General features: G+C 45.3%; 1 protein-coding gene across 1 annotated transcript in view; it reads right to left on the bottom strand.

Moving 5' to 3' along the window:
- Positions 1-25,441, bottom strand: part of DUSP16 (dual specificity phosphatase 16) — a 65,394-nt gene that overhangs the window by 15,147 nt on the left and 24,806 nt on the right. The window contains exons 2-3 of the mRNA XM_087722249.1: positions 17,653-18,246; positions 12,092-12,230 (exon numbers count right to left, since the gene is read on the bottom strand). Coding sequence (XP_087578375.1) covers positions 12,092-12,230; positions 17,653-17,883 — 370 coding nt within the window. The 5' untranslated portion in view covers positions 17,884-18,246. The remainder of the gene's footprint in view (positions 1-12,091; positions 12,231-17,652; positions 18,247-25,441) is intronic.

The raw sequence follows: 25,441 nt of genomic DNA on the forward strand, positions 1-25,441 counted from the left end.
GTGTTGCAATATTTTTGGGGAAGGCTTATATTCAGGGGAGGGCTTATTTTAGCGCATGTGCTCAAAAGCCCAATTGGGCTTATTATGTGACGAGGTCTTATTTTAGGGGGGAACAGGGTAGGAATAACAAAAAGTGTTCATATTTGATCAGTTCTCACCTTTGCCTTCTTTTCTTCCCCCTAAACCACTCGCTGAAATCATGACTTATGGAAAATACTTTGGGTTGGGTTTTTAGCCCAACCATAGACAAACAACCAGAACTTCTTCTGACCATTCTCCAGATCTTGATTGTGTAACTATCCCCCGTTTGGGAATAAAGGAACAACTCCGCCGAAAACCTTGGCGTGAGTTGAGATGTTCTTGGTCCATTCCTCCAACTTGAGGAACGCAGCCAAGCTGAGGTCCTGGGATTCTACATCAATATTTCTCAATCTTGGCAACTTTAGTTCTGGGAGTTGAGGTCCACACAGCCTACAGTTGTCAAGGTTAAGAAAGGGAGATCTATATCACGGTTGTGGCTCACCATACCCTTAAGGAATTTAAAATCTAGGTTACTGTATGTTTTGGAGTATAGGTCGCACCTTTCCCCCCCAAAAAGAGGGTGAAAATCTGTGTGCGTCTTATACACTGAATGCATCATTTTTGGCCTCCTGACACCTCGCCCCCTTCACAAAAATGGATGTGCAGAGGGTTTGGAGGCCTGCAAAGTGCTCCTGAGGGCTGGGGAGGTCAAAAAAGAGCCGAAAACCATTTTTCACTCATTTTTGTCCCCCCCCCCCAGCACCCAGGAGCACTCTACAAGCCTCCTAAAGACTGTGCATGCCCTTTTTCTGGCAAAAAACAGCATGTATGACAAATAAACAATTCTAATTCATTTGCAATATTCCCAGACGGCTTCCAACAAGCGACGGGAACCTCTACCTTTTATCTAGCCTTTAAAGATGCATAAAGAACTTATCTCAAATAGCAAGAGCACCAACTGCGTAGTCTCTCAAGACAAAACAAGGCAAACAGACAGAGACACAAGATATAATATTCTCAATCAGGCTGAGCTGAGGTTCTTTTCCCAATGGAGACAAGAGAAATCCGTGCTCATAAAGATTCAGAAGAGAAAAAGATTGAATGCATTAAAATCATCACCAGTGGTATAGAACCGTGATGGCGAAACCTATGGCACATGTGCCACAGTTGGCACGCAGAGCCCTCTCTGCGGGCACACGAGCCGTTGCGCCAGCTTGGCTCCAACGTATCTCCCGCCAGCCCGCTGATTTTTTGATCTCTGCTGCGCATGCGTGGGGAGGGGGGTGCATGTGGGAAATGCGCAAACATGTACGGGGACATGGGTTATGCACACATGCACAGAGAGGCTGGGGCTGCGTGTGCATGCGCAGAGGCGGGCGGGAGCATGGCATCCCTGCTGCCCGCTTTTGGTCCCAGGAGGCTGCAAGGAGGCTTACTAGGCACAAAATGGGGTGCGGAGGAGTCTGGGGAAGGCTCTGATTAGGGCTCTTGTCAGAGATGAGGCCAGGACCATCTGAGAGTTATCAGCTGCCTTCCGAGTCAGACATCAGTGGGGCAGAAGAACAGCTGGAGCCTGTTCCCATTGTGTGCATGTGCAGAGCTGCCAGGAGAAAGGTACACCTAAGGAACAAGGGCCAACTCAGGAGTAAAGCCACAGGTGGATGGTGAATGGCCCCTCCCATAGGGAATAAAAGAGGAGCGAAAGGGGAGTGGAGTTTGCAGGAGACAATTTGTTCAATTCATTAGGCTGAAGATCTGTTCCTGACTTCTTGCCACGTATTGTCTGCTACTGAGTGGCGTTTGGAAGATATCGGCCTGGCAGCTCTCCAAGCCTGATAAAGGTCTGTAGTTGTGAAATCTCTTGAAAGATGGTTGGCTGGCACTTTGCTGGAGAGGAATTCACTTTAAACTCAATAAAAGGGATTTTATTGGAACGAGGAGTCGGCTTCGTCCTTTTGGGAAACCTAGGTCAGAACAGACTTTGAGTGGACTGGTAATTTAGCTGAGGTCTGCTGGCTGAGGAATTCTGGGAGCTGAAGTCCACAAGTTTTAAACATGCCAACTTTGGAGGCCCTTAAGGTACAAGATATAAAACCCTTCCTGCTCCGCCCCCCCTAAATCTCTCTTGAAGGACAAAACAGGCTATTATCCAGAACTTATGGAAGTCATTAGTTTTTCCTGTGGACTGCAGGGATACTGACAGTCTTTGGCAAGCCACCTTAGTTCATCTTAGCCCAGTTATACTTCATTTACCCTGTCAGATCCCTCCCTCAGGAACCGACAAAGTTTGTTTTGAATCATTCCAGCACAAGCATTACATCTGATATTACTCTTCAGTTTCTGAAGTAAAAACATAATTCAACTTTGAGGATGGTCCTCCTTGCAGAATTGTTTTTTAAAAAAAAAAACATTAATGCTGATTTGAGAGTACAGCAGCTGAATGCAATGTGCTTTTGAAATATCTACATATATTTAAAATGGCTGTGTATGTGTGTGTATGTACCACCATAACTCTGGAACGCCTCAAGCAATTTCAACCAAACTTGGTACACAGACTTCTTACTCTCTAGGGAAAAATATTGTGGGGGTAAGACACCCTTAACACCTCTTGGGGGGGGGGGTTCTGTTAAGATACAGCCTGTTGTGCCTTAAAATGGCTTCTACTGTACTGCCATAAAATAGTTTCTACTGTACAGCACAGTGGAGATGCCATGATAACGGCTTCACAGTACTCCACAAGGGGCTCCCTCTGGTAAGGGGGAAAATCCAACATTAGAAATTATGTTTGGTCCGGACATTTTCTCTCTATAAATAAATCCTCTTACCACGCTGGGTTATCAGCTAGTTTTTGATAAAACTGCCCACTTCTCCAGGGGATGGAGACACAGCTGTTCTTCTTATTCTACAATTTAAAAAGCCACGGGGCTGATCCTGCTAAATCTAGGCCTTTTAGTCGTCAGAATTGGCAAGTTCTATGCTAGTCAGTTCTCGTGGGATCTTTGAGATTACCCGTCTCAGGAAAAATATTTCAGGAAAGGAACAAGATAGACTTCGAATCAATCTCCCCAACACCAGGAATTTCTATGATAGCATCTGGTCAAAATATATGTCATACGGCCCAAAACATTGGTTCACTCTGCTTTTGTTGAAAATCAGACCTTATTTTAGTTTGATCTCACGGGGGGGGGGGGGGAACCTAACAGGCCACCAATTAGCATAAAATTCCAAGGTTTCAATTTCTACATAGCCTTATTAGTTAGGGAATTGAAAGAGATGCTCTTGATTAGCTGAGAAACATTTGCCAATTTCCAATCGCTCTTGAGGGACCTGGATCGCGATTCCGCCATTACTCATTTTCAATCTTTTAATGGCCAAATTCTCGGAATTTAACTGGAGCCATGCTAGGTTTTTTTCCCCCTCTATTGACCCACCAGGATTTCACTTGGTTTAAACAAATGGCAGATTTTACACAGACTGTGCAACAGATTCTTCCTCTTCAATTCAAGGCTAAGCCATCACATTTTCCCGTTACTTTAGACGCTTCATTCCAGCAGAGAGATATAATCTGATTCCTTCTGGATTAACTGTTCCATCCTGACCCTTCAAAAGGTTTTATTTAAATTGTGACTGTTCAAGTAATCTATATATCTATATAAGAGTGTGTGTGTGTGTGTGTGTGTGTGTGTGTGTGTGTGTGTTCCAGCATGACTCTGGAACGCCTTGAGCAATTTCAACCAAACTTGGTACATAGATGACTTACTCTTTGGAAACAAACACTGTGGGGGTAAGACACCCCTAAAATCCCTTGGGGGGTGTTCTGTTAAGATACAGCCTGTTGTGCCCTAAATGGATTCTACTGGACTGCCATAAAATGGCTTCCACTGTACAATGCATGGAGTTGCTATGGTAATGGCTTCAGAGTACTCCACAAGGGGGCATCTTCTGATAAGGGGGGAAATCCAACATTGGATTTGGATTACGTTTGGTCCGGACATTTCCCCCCTCTAAATAAATACCCGGGCAACACCGGGTTATCGGCCAGAACAAAAAAAGAGAGGTAAAAATAGGTCAAGATTTTTCTATCAAAAGTTGCAAGAGGGTTTGGTGAAATATAACAACTCTCTAAATTTCTTCAGGGTGTTAATATATCCCAGAGACGTTCTGAATCATGAGACTCCCTTTGGTGTTGGTGGTTGAGATGTCGGACTAGATTAGAGGTGATACCCAAGTACAAACTAAACATAAATTACAGACAAATAAAATTTAGTGTATCATGGAAAAAGCTCAGTATCGGTTCATCTACATCAGATTTTATAGAGCACAGTTATCATATAGCTTCTAACTGAAAGGGATCTGATAGCACCTTTCCTGATCAAGACATTTAATTAACAGGCATAAACTCACCAGAAATATGCATTTTAATAAACTGGGCTAGTCAGAAAAGGTGATTCTGGATCCTTCTGCAGTTTTGCCATTAAAGGCTATCTCAATTCTCTTCCTACAAAGCTCCCAACTTTGTAATTCAATCTTTCTAACATCGTCAACAACTTCGCTATCCAGTTTGATGAAATCCAGTCTACATTATTTGCCACTCTTATTCCAAGACCAAACAACCATCATCCGCATGCTTTTGTGTTGGAGAAACCGAGACTAAACAGCAGCCCAGACCAAGCAAAGGTGAACATTGGGAAAGGTTCATTTAATGAACCCAAAGGTGCTTTTTTCCAAGAGGCAACTGGACTTTCCGGTTTTTCTTTGAAGACGTTTCGCTTCTCATCCAAAAAGCTTCTTCAGCACCGGAGAGCTCGAGAAACTTCTTGGACGAGAAGAGAAAGTCCAGTTGACTCTTGAAAAAGCACCTTTGGGACAACCGTGACCTGGATGACTAAGAATCTCCATAGACCAGAGGTGGGTTGCTAGGGTTCACCCAGGTTTGGGAGAACCCGTAGCTAACGTTATGGCCGGTTCAGAGAACCTCCAAATCCCACCCTTGGCTGGCCCTGCCCCTCTCCACCCTGCTCCTCCCCTTCCTGGAGTCTCCACGTGGCCCGTTTTGGATGTGAAGTAAGTGGAGGGCTCAGAGAGGGGGAAAATGGACCTCCCAGAAGGCCTCCAGAGCCCAGGAGAGGCAATTTTGGCCCTCCCAGAGGCTCGAGGAAAACCTCCAGAGCCTGAGGAAGGCGGAAATGCTCCCCCACCGCACGGTAGTGCAGGAGGCTAACTAGGCCACGCCCACCCAGCAACGGGGCAGAGAACCCGTTGCTGAATTTTTTTTTTAAAAAAAAATCTTTATTGGTTATACATTTTTTTAAAGAATAAAACATACAAATACAAATACAATTTTAAACATACAACGCCCGCCTCTCCCTCCCCGCGGTGACAGTCATTCACAGCCCAACTTTTTTTTTTCCTTCCTCATTGTTTGGTCTCTAAGCAGCATCTTCTCGTTACAAAGTTCAGGGATCTATTACAATACCCATGTTCACTTTTAGCTCCCATTGTTAACAACTGCTATTTAACTTTCCCCGTTTTAAGTCCCTGCTGTTCTCCTTGTCGCCCACATATCCCATAGGTTCCAGCTAAGATAATGTTCCCTTTCTCCTTTGTCCCTCAGCCAACCCGTCATTCTGTCCATTTCTGCACATTCATAGATCTTTTTAATTATGGCATCTTCCGACGGTATGGTAGTAGATTTCTAAAATTGTGCATAGGTTATTCTTGCGGCCACAATTATATGTAGGCTCAAATGCCATATAGATTTACTCATGTTTTCCGTTGCTGAAATTTTTTTTTTTAATCATTTTTTTTAATATATATTTTTTCACATAATATTTTTTATTTCCATTTCATTCTATACAATCACATGTTTACTGTGCATAACCGGAGCATGTAACATTGAGTAATAAACACAGCCTTCACTTATATAGAAAATGCCCCCTACAATACAAACCCAATATACCACCTTGGCCCACCATACACCCTCTTTCAACCCCCTCCAACTTTCATTCTTCCTTCTTACATACCCCTCTACTACCTACTTCCCCTCCCCCTCTATCACTCCCTCTCTTCATCCATTCCCTCCCTTCCTTCTCCTCCTCCTCTCTCTCACCCTCTCCACCCTCCTTCTTCTTTCGCTCAACTCCTCCCTTCGGTTTACTTCTATTACCTTCCAATATATTCAGCTTGTTCTATTTTAACACTAACATTAAAAAGCCACAGTATACAAGTGCAATCCTGTACTTTAGAATTTAACACATATTATATTTCCCCCCTCCCCCCTCCCCCTAGAGCCCCACCTCCCTTCCCTCCCCCCGACTTCCCAGAGCCCATACACGGTATAACTTTTTAACAATCACAGTCTAAAAATTTTGAAGCCCACCGCTGCCGTAGACATTTAATCATTTCATAAGCTGGGCTGTTTTCTCGGCCTCCCTATTTCTTTGCCCTCCGGGCCCCTTAAAATACTCCGCCCTGTGTTTTCCAGCCTGGAAGAACCCTTTCACCTTCTGTACTCTTCGACTTTTGAACACCTCAGTGACCCCCTGAACTCAAAGGTTTTAAGTGTTTGTCATCAGCTTGCTGAGATAAGGCTATTCAGCCCTCCAGAGATAAGAGCCAAAGAAAAACCATGCCCCGTGATTTTTGTTAGTCTGTGCCAGGGGTGGGTTCTCGCTCTGTTCCAACCGGTTCGGTTGGAACGGGGCCGGTGGCGTCCTCGTGCACGTGTGCGGCGCGTACGTGCACGCGCGCAGCGCACGCATGCGTACTAGCGTCTGTGCAATAGCAATAGCAATAGCAGTTAGACTTATATACCGCTTCATAGGGCTTTCAGCCCTCTCTAAGCAGTTTACAGAGTCAGCATATCGCCCCCAACAACAATCCGGGTCCTCATTTTACCCACCTCGGAAGGATGGAAGGCTGAGTCAACCTTGAGCCAGTGAGATTTGAACAGCCGAACTGCACAACTGCAGTCAGCTGAAGTAGCCTGCAGTGCTGCATTTAACCACTGCGCCACCTCAGCTGCTCCTGGAGGATCGCGCAGGCGCTGTATGCATCCTGCACATGCGTGGAAGCGCAGAACTCGTCAAAACCGGGTAAGGAGCATGGGCGGGCGGATGGGCCCTTCGCTGTTCCCGGAAGTTACTTACTTCCAGGTTCGCCGACCAACCGGTTCGCAGGGACCGCCGCGAACCGGTTGAAACCCACCCCTGGTCTGTGCCTTAAAAACTCTTCCAGGGAAGAACAAAAAGTGGGCATGACAGAATAGGGCTCCTGCATCCCAGGCATTCCAAGGAGGAAGTGAAATGTTACTGTTGTTTAATTTCTTACAGCCTTGTAATCTATACAGTGTTTGGATAATACACACCAACCTTGGACTGAAAAGATAACAGCTGTTGACACTGCACTTTGTTCTCCCCTCCCCGGTTAATTTAAAAAACAACAACAGAGGCATTAAAAATTGACATTTAAAAACAACGGTGTAAACACAACAACGGTTAGAGTGGATGGAGGGAGGAGTAGAAGGAAAGAGAGGAAAGAGAGGAGAAAGGAGAGGAATAGGAGAAAGGGAAAGGCAGAGGAAGAATGCGAGGGAATGTAAGAGTAGGAAAGAGGGGAGGAATGGGAAGAAGAGGGGAAGGGTAAAGGGGAGGAAGGGGAAGGAGAGAAGGGAAAGGAGAGGAGGAAGGAAGGAAGGAGAGAAGAAAGAGAAGAAAGGGGGTAGGAAGGAGGGAGGGAAGGAGGGAGGGAAGGAAGGAGGGAAGGAAGGAGAGAAGGAAGGAGAGAAGAAAGGAGGGAAGGAAGGAGGGAAGGAAGGAGAGAAGAAAGGAGGGAAGGAAGGAGGGAATGTAGGAGAGAAGGAAGGGGGGAAGGAAGGAGGAAAGGAAGGGGGAAAGGAAGGAGAGAAGGAGAAAAGAAAGGAGGGAAGGAAGGAGGGAAGGAGAGAAGGAGGGAGGGAAGGAAGGGGAGTAGGAGAGAAGAAACGAGGGAAGGAAAGAGGGAGGGAGGGAAGAAGAAGTAGGACCGTTGTAAGATAAGATGGATCTATGGGATGATAAAAAAGCAATCTTCAAGTATATTGTCAACAGTAGGGAAAAATTGTTATAAATACATATTATTAATAACAGTTATGAGATCATATAATTGTGAATGTATATATGAAATTGATAAAATAAAATTAAAAATATATATATAAAAAAAACAATGGTGTAGCAGTCAGCACAACCTGGAGACAGACAAGGAACAGTTTTTTCTCTTTTTTAACCGTTCTCCCAATGCTTTTTAGAAGGAAATGAAATGCTCTTCTCAAATGTTGCTGAAGGTTAATATCTTTCCCGTCTCTCTCCCCCACCCTCCGTCGTCACATTTTTTTTCTAGCTCTGTTTTCACAACTTTATGCAGAGAACCACAACTTTATCCGGCGCCTAAAAAAATGGTGCAGGATGTAAGAGGCTGTGGCATATTCAGAAAATGATTTTTTTTTAAAAAAAAACAGTGTTGTAGCATCCAACCATCTAATTTTCTGCAACCACGGACTCTGGAGTAGAAGGAAAGGTTTCATTGTCGGCCAGGCCTGACTTAAAGGCACTGTGCTCCTCTGTCTCTTGGCGGTGTCTGAAGGCAATTTCTGTAGTCGTGTGGCCAACATGGCTATACACCCGTGATGGCGAATCTATGGCACACATGCTAGAGGTGGCACGCAGAGCCCTCTTGTGAACCGACCAGGTGCTGGAGCACTGGAAAACAGCCTGAAAAATGCCCTCCAAAACAGCTGAAAATGCCCCCCAAAACAGGCAGGCGCGTACCAGCCAGCTGGTCTTTGGGTTTTGCGGCACTCCACCATGCACACACGGACAGATACACGCCCATGCCAGAGGTAGGTTTCTGCCGTTCGACCCGGATCAGGCAAACCAGTAGTGGCAGTGGCAAGAGGCTCCGCCCACCCGCCCGGACCCCCTCTGTGCATGCGAGTGAACAGGTAGTGAAATAATGGAAACCCACCACCAGAGTGGTCGACGCCTGGAATGCTCTACCTGACTCCGTCGTTACTTCCTCAAACCCCCAGAGCTTCGGCCTCAAACTGTCCACCATGGACCTCACCCCATTCCTAGGAGGTCCGTAAAGGGGGCGGGCATAAGCGCACCAACGAGCCTTCCGTCCCTGTCCTACTGTCCCCATTTATCTGTACTCATTTCCTTTGTTCATGTCCATGTTGATACTGAGACCTGCTATCCTGTACTAGTTTGTACTATAGGATACTTTTGTATTAGTTTGACAACTAACTAACTAACTAACTAACTAACTAACTAACTAACTAACTAACTAAATAAATAAATAAATAAATAAATAAATGCATGATAAACAGAACAAGCATAAAGACCCTTTGAGGAATTCAGAACCCACCAACTCATCCAAGGAGTCTCTTTTTTCAGGAATGCCTCGCTGGAAACTTTCAAGAAGAGACTGGACTGCCATCTGTCAGAAATGGTGTAGGGTCTCCACCTTGGGCGGGGGGTTGGAATAGATTGAATTTATTATATTTCTATGAATTTATTATATTTCTATGCCGCCCTTTTCCCCAAAGGGGACTCACAAGGTGAGATGACTTACAAGGTCCCTTCCAACTCTGTTAATCTGTTGAGATTAATTCCAGCCTGCCTATCTGAATAGGGAATGAACTCTTGTTTCATCAGTTTTATTCATTTTATTAACTTACGGCTTGGTACACAATAACAATAATAGTAATAACAACAACATCTTATATTTTAAGAAGGTACTTGGTTGATACCTAGGACGCTGGAAGCAAACCGTATCAACCATTAGCACCAGTCACTGGTATTTGTGATGCATTTTTGAATGTTCAGTTGGCTGAGTTTCATGTTTAATGAATAAAGTACGTAACAATATTCAACATCGAATGTGAATGTTTGGAATGAATCACTCCACCTTCCCTCCACTGAGCACCAACAAGATTATACATGCATCGAAACTGAATCTTGCACACCCAACAAATCAGCCTCGGTGAGAAAGTGGTTTAAAATGGCCTTTCTCAACTTTTATGTAACTTTTAAGGCACGTGGACTTCAACTCCCAGAATTCACCAGCCAGCAGGGCTAATTCGAGGAGCTGAAATCCACACATCTGGCTGAGGTTGAGAAATACTAGTTAGAGCAGAGATCTTCAAACTTGGCAACTTTAAGACTTGTGGACTTCAGCTCCCAGAATTCTCCAGCCAGTCGTAACTTGAGGTCTAACTGCATATTAATGTATCATTTTACCATATGCATGATTTGTACTGAAGCTAAAGCTATTCGAAGTGTGAAAAAGTGAGATGCAAGAATATGTAGAGAACAAATGATACCAAAAAAATAAATTTGGTGGAAGAAATCATTTAAACTGAGTAAAAAAGTCAGGCAAATATGCCAATTGTATGGGACCAAAGCAGATTACCAAAGGCAGAAAGAAAGCATGTGAAACAATCCATTTTCCTGGATTCCACTCTCCCCATCCAAAAACATTTGACAAATTAGAACAAAATTAGACAAATTAAGACAAAAAAAATCAGAACACCAAATACAAACTTGGCGGATATGACCTCGTAGATTACCCTCACTCTGTCAAGGACCTAGGGGTACTCATCTCAAATGATCTAAGCCCCAGAGCTCACTGTAACGACATTGCCAAAAAGGCATTAAGAGTTGTCAACCTAATCTTGCGAAACTTCTTCTCCGGTAATATTATACTGCAAACTAGGGCATACAAAAACCTTTGCTAGACCAATCCTTGAATACAGCTTGTCTGGCTGGGATCCGCACTCTATATCAGACATTAACACAATTGAGCGAGTCCAGAGGTATTTCACGAGAAGAGTACGCCACTCCTCTGCTCACAATAGAATCTTTTATGCCACCAAGCTTGGAAATTTTGGGCTTGGAGAACCTAGAACTACCCCGCGTACGGTCTGACCTAAGCATAGTACACAAAATTATCCGCTACCATGTCAATGAATTCTTCAGCTTCAACCACAATAATATACGGGCAAACAGTAGATAGAAACTCAAGATAAACCGCTCCAAACTCGATTGCAGAAAATACGACTTCAGCAACAGAGTGGTCGACGCCTGGAATGCTCTACCCGACTCTGTTGTTACATCCTCAAACCCCCATAATTTTAATCTAAAACAGTCTGCTGTTGACCTCACCCAGGGGTGGGTTTCTCGCCCCGTTCCAACCGGTTCGTGCACGCGCGCAGTGCACGCATGCGTACTAGCGTCTGTGCAATGCTCCAGCTGCTCCTGGAGGATCGCGCAGGCGCTGTATGCGTCCTGCGCATGCGTGGAAGCGCAGAACTCGTCAAAACCGGGTAAGGAGCGCGAGCGGGCGGGTGGGCCCTTCGCCGTTCCCGGAAGTTACTTACTTCCGGGTTCGCCGACCAACCGGTTCGCGGGGACGGGCGCGAACCAGTTGAAACCCACCCCTGACCTCACCCTATTCCTAAGAGGTCCGTAAAGGGGGCGTGCATAAGCGCACCAGCGTGCCTTCTGCCCCTGTCCCACTGTCCCCATTTGTTCGTACCCATTTACTGTGTTCATATTTCTGTTTATGCTGATTATACCTGTCGGCTTTTACATGTTTGACAAACTAAATAAAATAAAATAAATACATTCTAATTGGATTTCGTTCAGGGCAGCGTGCAGGCTCTCGAGATCGGTGTCATCCCTTTTGAGATAGGACAGGTCAAGAAGCAGACATGGCAGAGATCCCAGAAAATGCAGCTTTATTCTTGTACGGTAGAATAACAGAATATGTAAAGCCTATCCCTAAGGTTTTAATCTGCTACAGTACATCTAATGCCAAGCAAGGTAAAATCAGAGCCATTCCATTTTCTTTCTCAACTGCCCTAACAGCCCACTTTACTAACATTAGCAATTTTCTTCCAATTGAAAAGAGAAAGAGAGGAGACACACCTTGGCAAAACAAGATCGGTGCTAGAGGTTATGCATGTTTATTCTTTGGAATGACCAGTGCAATCCCTTGTGTACCTGCTCAGGTGTTCAGCCGTCAACCGTACCTGCAAGCAAGTGAACATTGCTGAAGCTTTTCTCCAATTTTCTCAGCAGGAGACTCAGGAAGGAATCGGAAGGGACAGTCGCCAGATCCGTTGAGTTCTGATCATACACCACAACTTCCTGTTTGCCATCGATTTCAACCTGAGACAAGTCATGGGGAAGACACAATAAATAGTTTTCAATTTAGTCCAAGTTTTACTTTTCTGCTAAGGTTTTTCTGAATGACACTATTACTGTACACATTCTGTTCTGACCGAGGCTGCCCCAAAAAGCACGAGGCAATGTCCTGGTTCCAACAAAACCCCTTTTATTAAACGAATGTGAATTCCTCTCATTCCCATTCAGCAAAGGCCTGGTAAACAATCTTTCAAAGGAGTAATTATGACCACAGACCTTATCTATCTTGGAAAGTTGCCATGTAAATATTTCTCAAATGTGGTGTTGCGCAAGGAAAGATTTAGCACAGAGTCTCTGAGATTCACGGATAGATCATCTCACTCCTGAGATGAATCTAATGACCGAAAGAACAAATTGTTTCCTGCAAAAGCCCACTCCCCTTTTGCTCCTCTTTTATTTCCTTTGGGAGGGGCCAATCACCTTCCACCTGTGACTTTACTCCCAAGTCGACCCTGATTTCTGAGCTGTTCTTTTCTTCTGGCAGTTCTGTGCATGCACACACTGGGAACAGGCTCCAGCTGTTCTTCTGCCTCACTGCTGTCTAGCTTCAAAGACACTAGATCACTGCCAGACAGCATCGGCCTCGTCTCTGCCTCCGAAGCAGAGCTCTCATCCAAGCCTTCCCCAGCCTCCAGGACTAGCCCATACTCCTCCCCCAACCTCCTCACCGTCTGCCTCTGCTGCCAACTCCACTGGCTGCTGGCGGGCCACCACACATTTCTTGTCTCAAACAGGGATGATTTCAAAGGGTCTACACAATAGCAATAGCTCTTAGACTTATATGCCGCTTCACAGTGCTTAAGCAGTTTACAAAGTCAGCCTATTGCCCCCAACAATCTGGGTCCTCATTTTACCAACCTCGGAAGAATGGAAGGCTGAGCCAACCTTCAGTTGGTCAGGATCGAACTGCTGGCAGTGGGTGGAATCAGCCTGCAATACTGCATTCTAACCATTGCACCACCATGGCTCTTAATCCCTCTTGTTTCCCCATTTCGGGGCTTCTTTCTCAGAGCAGAAAAATGTGTTAAGGAGGGAATATTAAAACAAAGGGCCAGGCATTTTGGCTGGTGCTGTAGCACCAGGAACGAGGTAGCAAAAATCTATAGTCCCAAACTTTCATTATCTTGCAGAGATTTAACTGGAAAACTAGCCAGCTCTGATCCTTTTGCTTGTGAGAATTGGATTACCTAATAACTGAAACATATTGCTGGCATCAGCACAAAACTGTTTCATGTTTGTAGGCATTTAAAAGGAGGGGAGAGGGAAACAATATTTCTTATCAACCATGTTTATTGCTACTTAAATGTTGGCAATTTCGTGCTGCACTGATTGTTACTATGGAGTCCAGGCTGTCTTCAGGGTAGGATCATAAAACAATGTGCTTTCTTTGCCTTCTGGTAAAAAGTGGCCAAGGCCACCAGAGCCACTGTTTTGTGAGAGTGCCCGATGACGCATTCCTACAAGTGCAGAAGAGATATGGATCCTGGATTCAGTGCAATGGGCAAATTTAGTCATTGAATTCCCTGGGGAGCAGTAAAAGTGTGGGAGAAGGGGGTGGAGTCAAGAGAGCAATCAGCCTGGAGTTGATATGTTGCTACAAGCAGTCTTAAGTCCAGCCCCTCTTGAATTCCGTTGTCTCTTATCTAGCACCAATTTACTGCTGACTGTTAGTTGACTAGATTCTTGTATACAGGATTGAACAATGAATCAGTTTGACCGGAATGTACCATGGAGTCCTGATTCTTAACGCCTGACAAATGCTTTCTGTACTACAGGTAACACTTTTTCTCAACCAAGACTTATTCAGGGACCATTCACACCAAGATGGTGCTAAACAAGTGGTACTTATGACCAGTCCTCGTGTTACAAATGAGCCGTGGTGACGCAGTGGTTAGAATGCAGTACTGCAGGCTACTTCTGCTGACTGCCGGTTGCCTGCAATTTGGCAGTTCGAATCTCACCAGGTTCAAGGTTTACTCAGCCTTCCATCCTTTCGTGGTGGGTAAAATGAGGACCCGGATCGTAGGGGGCAATACACAGACTCTGTAAACCGCTTAGAGAGGGCTGTAAAGCACTGTGAAGGGGTATATAAGTCTGAATGTTGTTGCCCTCTTGTCCTTCCTTCCTTCCTTCCTTCCTTCCTTCCTTCCTTCCTTCCTTCCTTCCTTCCTTCCTTCCTTCCTTCCTTCCCTTTCTCATTCTCCTTCTCCTTCCTGGTGGCCAAGTGATTGGAATGCCGTATTGCAGGCTGATTCTGCTCACAGCCAGGAGTTCGATTCTCACCAGCTCAAGGTTGACTCAGACTTCCATTTTTCTGAGGTCAGTTAAAGAGGACCCAGATTGTTGGGGACAATATGCTGATTCTGTAAACCACTTAGAGAGGGCTGTGAAGCGGTTATATAAGTCTAAATGTTATTGCTATTGCTACAATGGCCTCAGTGTCCTGAATCATGTGATCACCATTTTCCTGGTTGGCTTCTTACAAGCAAAATCAATGAGAAAACTGGCAGGAGATGACAAGGTAACATTGTGCTTAACAACAGCCCCCAGAAATGCTGCAATTTCCTTCACGCAGTTATGTGAGGTTGCACTGTATCATGCATCAATTAATGAGGGAAATTCTAATCCCAATTACCGTTGCTAAGTGAGGACAAGCTATAATTCCAAGAATTGTACATTGCTACATTGAGCTTTGGGAACACGCAACAGCAGCATTCAAAAAGAAAGCAAGAGCCGGGATGGTGCATTGGTGAGAGTGCAGTACTGCAGGCTACTTCTGCTGACTGCCGGCTGACTGCAATTTGGCAGTTCGAATCCCACCAGGCTCAAGGTTGACTCAGCCTTTCATCCTTCCGAGGTCGGTAAAATGAGGACCCAGATTGTTGGGGGGCAATAGGCTGACTCTGTAAATCGCTTAGAGAGGGCTGTAAAAGCACTATGAAGTGGTATATAAGTCTAAAACTAAGTGTTATTGCTATTATTCAGGATAATAACATCTTTCAGAATGTATATTTGGAGAGCATAATTTCATCCTTCTGCAATACTACAAAATGAAGCAGCATCTTATTTACTGTTTGGCAAATACCGAGCGATGCAGAGATGCAGGAGGATTGGGGTTGACATTGGTTTTAATTTATGCCTTTTTCCCCCCTACTGTTTTGAATTTTGCCTTCTACCAAAAGCTAGCTATTTCGAGCACACAATGCGACAGAAGAATGGGGGGATGCAAATGTAATGAATTCATTAAGTGAAATATAGGCCCGGTTTTCACACTACACTAAATCTGCCAATTATTAGGCTCTGGCTCAGCTCGGACTTGTAAACCAAATCGCCGCGCTAGCTGACGGCAAAGCAACGTATGATCTCATTACAAATTATGACTCATTCAGACAATCGTGGCCAAAAACAAAATTCGGTTTAAAATAAAGCACATTCGTCTTTGAAGGCCTGATTTGCTAAGCCTGCCAGGGAGCCTGGAATGGGGATTTTATGCCCTCCGAGACAAATTTCTCTGACGCGGTTGAAGACTGGCATCCATAAGCATCCTTGGGGGAGCGAGAGGTCAAGTAGGGTCAAATGCGGCACTGTGGCTTCTCTGCAGGACACTCATATTTGTATCAGCATGACTACAAGTTGCAATCTGCTTAACCCAAATTGAATTTATATATATATATATATATATATATATATATATATATATATATATATATATATATATATATATATATATATATATATATATATATATATATATATATATATATATATATATATATATATATATATATATATATATATATACATACATACCCCTGGTATGCCCAAGTATGGGAGGAACAAATATATATATTTGTTATATTTATGCTGATAAATAAATAAAGGGAGACTAGTATAGATCTATTTCAAGCTATTTAGCTCTCACTTAAGACTTTTATAGGTGCTTCACAGTGCTTTACAGCCCTCTCTAAGCAGCTTACAGAATCAGTGTATTGCCCCCTAACAATCCGGCTCTTCATTTTACCCACCATGAAAGGATGGAAGGCTGAGTCAACCCTGAGCCCGGTGAGATTCGAACTGCCAAATTGCAGGCATGATAAGGCTGGTATCAAAGGGGAAAAAAAGCCCCTCTTGATTCTGCTTAAGGTGGGAAACATAATTTGTGCCAGATCTCACTATTAATACTTGCATAGCATCATCTGACAGCATTACAAAAAAAGAGAGAGAGAGACTTTGGGTGGCTAAAAGGTTGGATTTTACCAGGATAATTGTTGCATTCAGCAGAGAGATATTTGGAGATAAGTTTGGCAAATCCTTTTGACAGTTAAGGATCAACGTTTTCTTTCAGTGTTCAGAGACTTTGGACAATGGGGAGAGAAGAGCAACTAGGATGATTAAAGGCCTCGAGATGAAAACATATGAGGAATGGTGGCAGGAACTGGGTATGGCTAGTCTAGAGAAAAGGAGGACTGGGGGTGGCATGATAGCAGTATTTCAGTATTTGACGGGCTGCCCCAAAGAAGAGGGGGGTCAACCTATTTTCCAAAGTACCAGAAGACAAGACAATAAACAATGGATGGAAACTAATCAAGGAGAGAAGCGACCTGGGATTAAGGCGAAACTTCCTAACCGTGAAGGCAATTAGACAGTGGGACAGCTTTCCTTCAATCATTGTGGGTGCTTCTTCAATTTTTAAGAAAAGACTGGACAGCCCCCTATCTGAAATTGTATAGGGTCTTGGTTGGGCTAGAAGACCTCCAAGGTCCCTTCCAGCTCTGTTCGGATTGGTTGATCTCTTGCCGTTCCCAATTCCATCCTTCATCTATCGATGTAATTCCCACCCACCAGTGGTGGGTTTCAAAAATTGTTCGAACCTACTCTGTGGGTGTGGCCTCCTTTGTGGGAGTGGCTTGCTACCCATGTGACCGGATGGGGGATGGCTTGCCGCCCATGTGACCGGATATGAAGATGCCGACGACACTTGTCAGAACCACCTTAAATGACCTCACACACAGCACTGGCATGCATAAGAATATGATGTAAACTTGTTTTTTAAAAGGCATCTTTGGTTTGCGTTAAAACAACTTCAACACACGCAATGTTCTGAGTGCACCACAAACGCAGTAGTCATCCTTACCTTTCACAGAGGCACTGAGTTTTATAAATAGGAGCATGATAGTGTAGAATAATCATATCCAAGGACCAGTGGTGGGTTTCAAAAAATTTTGGAACCTCTTCTGTAGGTGTGGCCTGCTTTCCGGGTCCACTGGTGGAACCTCTTCTAACTGGTTCGGTAGATTTTACGAACCGGTTCTACCGAATAGGTGCAAACTGGTAGGAACCCACCTCTGCCACCCACCCCAAAAACTCTGCTCCCCCAGAGCCTTACCTTCTGTTTTGCCGAATGCTGAATAAGTTCGGTGATCAGCACCTTATCCTGCTGCAGCCTGCGCTTCATGAGTTTGGAGCAGTGGATGTTGATGGCCTCCAAGATATGGGACATGTTGTACTCCACAAAGGGGCGGCTGTCAATCAGGAGCAACTTCTCCATGCTGCTTTCCAGCCAAGTCACCAGCCTCTCCCCGGTTATGAGCTGAGCATCATTCATTTCATCCGCCATGACAACCGCAGACCCCCGAACTGGAGCAATGCTTTTGCTTCTCAAATCTGCGGCCCCCACGAAGAAGATGAGGTAATGGCTATGAACTTAAAGGCCCAGACTCTCCATTGTCCTCCAGATGAATGAGGTCATCTCGGTGGAGACGGGCAAGAGGAAAGGGAGACCCATTTTTCTCTTCGGAGGGTCCTCTGGAGAGAAATGCCTCGTACAAAGACGCCCCTCACAACCCATTCATCTTGGGCTATGGCGTGGCCATTTCAGACTCCTCATAAAAGATCCTTCTCAGATGTTCCTGCCATTACCTCATTCCCTATCTTTGTTCTCTCATCGTTGGTCTTCTTCTTCTTCGAGCGGCCTAGGAGCCTGTACAGAAACGAGGCAGGCAGAAAGGAAATAAAAACAAACAAGAAGGGTGATGAGAATCTCTAAATCCCTGCCTTGCCTCCCCTTCGTTCCCCCCACCCCACCACTCTGGTTGTAAGAGGGGGGGTGTCTCATTCTCTGGCACCGTCCAAAAGTGTTTGTGTGTGGTGGCATCGCTGCCAAACCTGATTAACACTCGCCACGTATTCCTCAGGGCGAAGGTAAAGGTTTCCCTTGCACATATGTGCTAGTCGTTCCTGACTCTAGGGGGCGGTGCTCATCTCCGTTTCTAAGCCGAAGAGCCAGCACTGTCCGAAGACGTCTTCGTGGTCATGTGGCCAGCATAACTCAACGTCAAAGGTGCACGGAAGGCTGTTACCTTCCCACCAAAGGTGGTCCCTGTTTTTCTACCTGCTTTTGAACTGCTAGGTTGGCAGAAGCTGGGACAAGTAACGGGAGCTCACTCAGTTATGCGGCGCTAGAGATTCGAACCGCTGAACTGCTGACTTTTCTGATAGACAAGCTCAGCGTCTTAGCCACTGAGCCACTGCGTCCCATCCTCGGGTGGTGGGGTGGGGAAAGGCAGAAGCAAAAGGCAACATCTGGGATACTTGCTTTACGGAGGAATCTGGTATCCCCTTTTCAGACTAACCAAAAGAACCACTAGGAAACCAAATCCTAAGTATAACTAAGCAAAACGGAGAAAGGAAACAATAAATAATAAATCGATGAATATAAATGGATTAAATTCCCCTTCTAAACAAAGAATTTTTTTTATACAATTACAAAAACTGGACACAGATATAATTTGTTTGCAAGAAACACACATAAAGAAACAACACTATACATTTTTAGAATGCCCCAAAGTTGGGAAACTAAAAGCTGCTGGATTCTTTTTTTCATCCTGGGCACTGTTGACTAATGCAGCTCTCCTCTTACCTTGCCATTAGAGCAAAACCTGATCTACACCCCTAACACCCAGAGGGATAACCTCCAAGGATAAGAAATAGCAATTCTAGATGTGACATTGACATTTCTCCAGGAATACCAAGAGCCGAGGTGGCGCAGTGGTTAGGGTGCAGTACTGACTTCACTGACTTCAGCTGACTGTTATCTGCAGTTCAGCGGTTCTAATCTCACCGGCTCAAGGTTGACTCAGCCTTCCATCCTTCCGAGGTGGGTGAAATGAGGACCCAGACTGTGGGGGCGATATGCTGACTCTGTAAACCGCTTAGAGAGGGCTGAAAGCCCTATGAAGCGGTATATAAGTCTAACTGCTAATACAATAAATAAAGCTTCCATATACAACCACAGGCATTTCACTGTTCACGAAACTTTTGAGTAGTACTGCAACTTCACTCAGCTGGAATCTCTAAAACTAGCAGAAATGGGCTTCCTTCGCATTTCACGTACAGCTACTCCTTGACGTACGACCATAATTGAGCCCAAAATTTCCGTTGCTAAGCAGGACTAAGCGTTAAGGAAAGTTAAGCTAAGCATCGGGAGGGAAAACTGTTCTTGTGCCTCGATGTCTTTATTTATTTCCAAATAAAGAAAAGGCTTATCAAAACAGGGCAACTTTAAGACTTGTGGACTTCCGCTCCCAGAATTCCTCAGCCGTGAAATCCGCAAGTCTTAAAGTTGCCATGTTTTGAAAGGCCTGAAATGAAATATTGATTTAAAGCGTTTCCTTCCATACACAGTGAAGCATCTGCAGCGGGCAGTTAAAAAGTCACTATGGCGGTCCCAACCACACATTTTAAACCTTTTTGCACTATTTTTTTAACACATCACCGCAAATGATCCCCGCATGTAAATGAACTGGGACCAACACAATATTTCCCGACGCATTTTAAATAAGATTGGAAAGAAACACTTAGATCAGTGATGGCTAACTTTTTCCGGACCGAGCGGCCAAAATGCGCACTCCTGAATCCCCCAAATTCAATGCACAGCGCCCCACGCCCCTCTGTGCACACACACATGCGACCTCCATGCATGCGTCCCTCCCGCAGCATTTTTTCAAACAGTAGCAGTTTTAAGTGCTAAATTGAACCGGCTAAAAAGATTGTGTGAAATTTTCCTCATAGTTGAGGCTTGATGATCATGGCTGTTTATTTCCTCCCCAGGCACAGCTGGAGGAAGACTAGCTGTCTTCTGTCATTCCTGACTTCTTTCCAACAATGATGTTGGCGAGATCCGGCCAGAAGCCCCACAAGATCCTTGGTCAATGTCCAAGATTTCATCATTTGGCTGATCGTTGCAAAAAAAAATAATAATGGGTGACCTCAGAGCAGAATGATTGAAAAGTACTGATTTAATCACCAAAGAGAGCCAGGCTGGGAAACCAGCTGCCCATCAACCAAAATCCATGCCAGGCATCGCACGGATAACCATCTTCGGCACCTGATTAGCCCTGGCTCAGTGGCTAAGACGCTGAGCTTGTCGATCAGAAAGGTCGGTGGTTCGAATCCCTAACGCCGCGTAGCGGAGTGAGCTCCCGTTACCTGTCCCAGCTTCTGCCAACCTAGCAGTTTGAAAGCATGTAAAAGTGCAAGTAGAAAAATAGGAACCACCTTTGGTGGGAAGGTAACAGCGTTCCGTGCTCCTTCGGCATTTAGTCACACCGGCCACATGACCACAGAGACGTCTTCGGACAGTGCTGGCTTTTCAGCTTTGAAACAGAGATGAACACGCCCCCCTAGAGTTGGGAATGAGTAGCACATATGTGCGAGGGGACCCTTTACCACCATCCTTTTTTTTCATCTCTGTCTTTAAGCAAAACAAACAAACAAACAAACAAACCTCAAAATGCCCCATTAGGAATTGCACCATTGATCTGAATCCATCCCAAAACTGGAAATCTAATGAATACACCCTACAGGGCCTCAAAATTATTACCCTGAAGATGTCCTATAAGTATGGAATTGGTTCCAAATAAATAACCTTTGACTTTATGTTCTGACTGCGTTGAAACAGCTCGTGAAACTTTGCAAATGTTATTTTGAAATATGTCAAATTTGCAACCATTGTATAATGGGGAACATTTTAATATTTAAAATTGCTAAGAAGAAAGGAAATCCACATTAAGAGGGAGGGGCTGAAGCCTCTTCTGACCTAGGCTTCCCAAGAGCATGAAGCAAACTCCTTGTCCCAACAAAAAACCCTTTTAGTAATTTACTGTGAATTCTGCTCATTCACATCCAGAAAAGTCTTTCAAGGGAGGATTTGCAGTCACAGACCTTATCTGACTTGGACACCTGCCAGGCCGACATCTGCAAAACTTGGCAAGAGTCTCGGAGAGTCACGAACCAATTAAGCAAACTAATTGTCTCCTGAAAACTCCAGTCCCCCTTTGCTCCTCTTTTATTTCCTCTGGGAGGGGCCATTCCTCATCCCCTTGTACCTTTATTCCCGAGTTGGCCCTTGTTCCTTAACTGTTCCCTTCTCCTGGCAGCTCTGTGCATGCGCACATCGGGAACAGGCTCCAGCTGTTCTTCTGCCCCACTGATAAGCTACTCCAAAGGAAGCTGATAACTGTCAGACAGCCCTGGCCTCCTCTCTGCCTCCGACGCAGAGCCCTCATCAGAGCCTTCCCCAGACTCCAGGACTGGCCCATGTTCCTCCCCAACCTCCTCAATGTCTGAATCTGCTGGCAAGCCACAACACAGCCAAACAGAATGAATCAGAATCACATATTGCATATTGATGACGTGGACAAAACCTGGAATAAAGCATCTAGAAGGGACCTCAGATACTTAATTAAAAATAGCAATGTAATGTTACCATCGTTCACGGAGCAAAACATCAAGTAAAGCAGGCACATCCATGCGCCAAAAGTTTCTTTTTTAAAAAATTGATTTCAATTGAACTAATGAACACCAGAAATAGAAAATTAAACAGTGTCAAACACAGCATTTTCCACACCAAACAAGCTAGCATGTAGATATGTTGTAATATAGTTCCTTGTGTAGGTGTGGGTCACCCATGGCCCAGTTCATACCAGGGCATGCAGAGCCACGCTGAACCACACAGGAGAAAACAAACTCCTAAAACTCCATAACATCCTGATAGTTCATAACATAACATCCTGAGATGTGCCCTACCAATGACGCCCAGGATTTGACCATATATAGACAGAACTTCCCTGAGCAGCAGATTAGAAATTGTACTTTTACAGGCTGTTTTTAACCACATGCTATTGCTCCTCCTGCCTTTGTCCTATCTCAATAAAAGGGGCTCTCAGACCCCCAATCTGGGTCGCTCCATCCCGAGAAAGATCGTGTCCTGTCTTTTCTCCACATTGGCCTCATGGGCGACCCACGGGAACGTCACATTTGCTAGCAGAGGATGGTTACTTCGCATAGATAGAAGATTCTCATCCAACCCAGAGTTAGAGCCTGTTTTGTGGGACAGCCAGACCAAGGTTCGCAGACCTATGGATCAAAAAAACTTCATGGACTTCATAGAATCAGAGGGTTGGGAGGGACCTAAGAGATCTTCTAGTCCAGCCCTCAGGCCAAGGCCGGAGAATCTATTGCATCCTGGACACATGGCTCTCCAATCTCTTCTTAAAAACCTCCAGCAATGGAGCACCCGCAGCTCCTGGAGGCAAGCTGTTCTATTGATTGAATGTCCTCACTGTCAAGGAATTTCTCCTTCGCTCCAGAATGAATCTCTCTTTAATGAGCTTCCCACACCCATTGCTTCTTGTCCTGCCCTCAGGTGCTTTGATACTTTCTTTTTCTTTTTTTTTTTGAACAAGCAGTTTTGCCGGCCACATCCACATTCCCAAAATTCCAATTTATACCAACTCCATCATTAACATCCCTTGCACTTAACTTTCTAAATAAAAGGGAAAGGTAAAAGGTTCCCTTTGCACATATGTGCTAGTCATTCCCGACTCTAGGGGTGGTGGTGCTCATCTCTGTTTCAAAGCCGAAGAGTCAGCGCTGTCCGAAGACGTCTCCGTGGTCAGGTGGCCGGCGTGACTCAACGCTGAAGGCGCATGGAACGCTGTTCCCTTCCCACCAAGGGTGGTCCCTATTTTTCTACTTGCATTTTTACGTGCTTTCAAACTGCTAGGTTGGCAGAAGCTGGGATAAGAAACGGGAATTCACTCTGTTATGCAGCACTAGGGATTCGAACCGCCGAATTGCTGACCTTTCTGATCGACAAGCTCAGCGTCTTAGCCACTGAGCCACTGCGTCCTGTTGAACTTTGTAAATAAAAGCATGCTATTTTGCCCTGTCCTCAATGCTCACCACAAGATTTGGCCTCTATGCACAGCCCTAGGGGGATTAAAAAATATATATATCTACCATTCTTCTGCCTTCATTACACCATTCCAAACCCAGGTCAAAACTTCCTTCCCTTTTATCTTGTCCTTCCAACACCACTCAGCTTTATCTGTTTCTTCAGTAACTAACAGTAAAAATCAAAAGCAAAGAGTTGAACACTTCCCACCGGCAATCCTAAAAATAAGCATTTTAAAGGGATGTTTTACACGCCTTCCTACTACGATTGGTGACTCTGCAGATACTTGGCCCCACCCAGCAACTTCGGCAAAGCCGTCAAGGAGCCGTCACAGCAGCCTCAATGTTTGAACCAGGGGGTGGGCTGCTGGGAGTTCACAGGGGTTTGGGAGAACCTCTAGCTGAGATTCTGTGCAGTTCAGAGAACCCCCAAATCCCACTTCTGGCTGGCCCTGCCCAACCCTCCCTTTCGAGGAGTCCCCACGCGGCCTGTTTTGGATGCAGGTAAGTGCAGGCGTCCATGGAGGCTTGGGGAGGGTTGAAAAATGGACCTACTGGAAGGGCCTGTGGAGGCTGAGTTGGCCGTTTTCGCCTTCCCGGAGCCTTGAATAAAGCCTCTGGAGCCCAGGGACGGCAAAAACGCTCCCGCTTGGTGTAGGAGGCCAGCTAGGCCATGCCCACCATGGCCACGCCCACCCAGCAATCGAGCAGAGAACCCCTTGCTAAACTTTTTGAAGCCCACCCCTGAGTTTGACCACAATTCAGAAGATATTCAATTTGGGCAGTTAATAAATACAGGAAGGCAGTCTAAGTGAGTGTCTGGGGGTGAACTCCAGAGTTTAAACCCTAGCTCTCTTCTTCTTCCAGCCCCCCCAATTTTCTCACCAATTTTGCACACCGATATTCCTCCTTCCTCTGCTCTTGACGTTCCTCTGGTTTGGCTCGCTAGTAAGACCAGAAACACCAAATCAAGGAAACCCTTGTGCTGTTCTGCGAACTCCAAGGACTCCAAGCTTAGTCCTTGCAAATTGTTTCGCACTTACGATGCAAATCCACTCGTTTCTAATTTCCCTACTGTGTCAAGCCCAGTTTCATTGAGGGCCGCATCAGGGTTGTGTTTGACCTCGGGTGGGGGTGGGCCCAACACTCGTGTCGGGGGTCCCTGTAGCGGCCCGAGAGCTCTGCCAGCGAAAATGGGCTCCTGAGCTTCGTTTTAGTCTGCGATGGCCTCCTGCAACCCTCTGTTGGGAGGGTTGCATGTTGGCAGAAGATTGCAGGAGGCCGTCGCAGACGAAAACGGATCTCAGGTGCCCATTTTTGCTGGCAGAGACACCGCGGGCCAATCCTTCGCTGTTTCCAGGGCGGCCCCACAGGCCAGATCTAAGCACGCCGCGGGCCTTGAGTTTGACACCCCTGCCCGCATTCCTTTCGCGGTACGTAGAAAACCAGAGGGGGAAAAATAGGTCTTAATTTTTCAGAACTTCCTGAAACCAGACACAGAAATAGCCTCACGGCAGAAGACTTTACGATCTCAAGGAGGGATTCACCTGCCCAGAAGAAACTATTTACAGGCATGCTTGGAATCCTTAGTTTCTTTCTCTACCTGTTCCTCATTTGAGGGCTCCTCCTCCCTTTATCAGACCTGTTCTCCTAGGGAGCATCTCTTCCTCCTTCAAGGTCATTTCCACATACCACGTTTCAGCCTAATTTAAGCCTGTTGTGGTCTTATCTGGAGCAGGATGACCTATGGACGGTGACTCACAACCCCTGTAGGGGCTATATTGCGATAGAGTTGATTTTAAAGATCACCCAGAAGCTGCACTTGGAGCCAAAGATAATATAGTCCACATTCTGACAGATAAGAGACACTAAAACCCCATAGCAATGGTGTTGCAAACATCACACTGGCTATTCTAAGATTCCAGGTAAAATGGAGAGGT

This window comes from Thamnophis sirtalis, unplaced genomic scaffold (genome assembly GCF_051295495.1).
Source record: "Thamnophis sirtalis isolate CommonGarterSnake01/CBP01778 unplaced genomic scaffold, rThaSir2_p1.2 scaffold_9, whole genome shotgun sequence".
In the NCBI taxonomy this organism is placed as follows: Eukaryota; Metazoa; Chordata; class Lepidosauria; order Squamata; family Natricidae; genus Thamnophis; species Thamnophis sirtalis.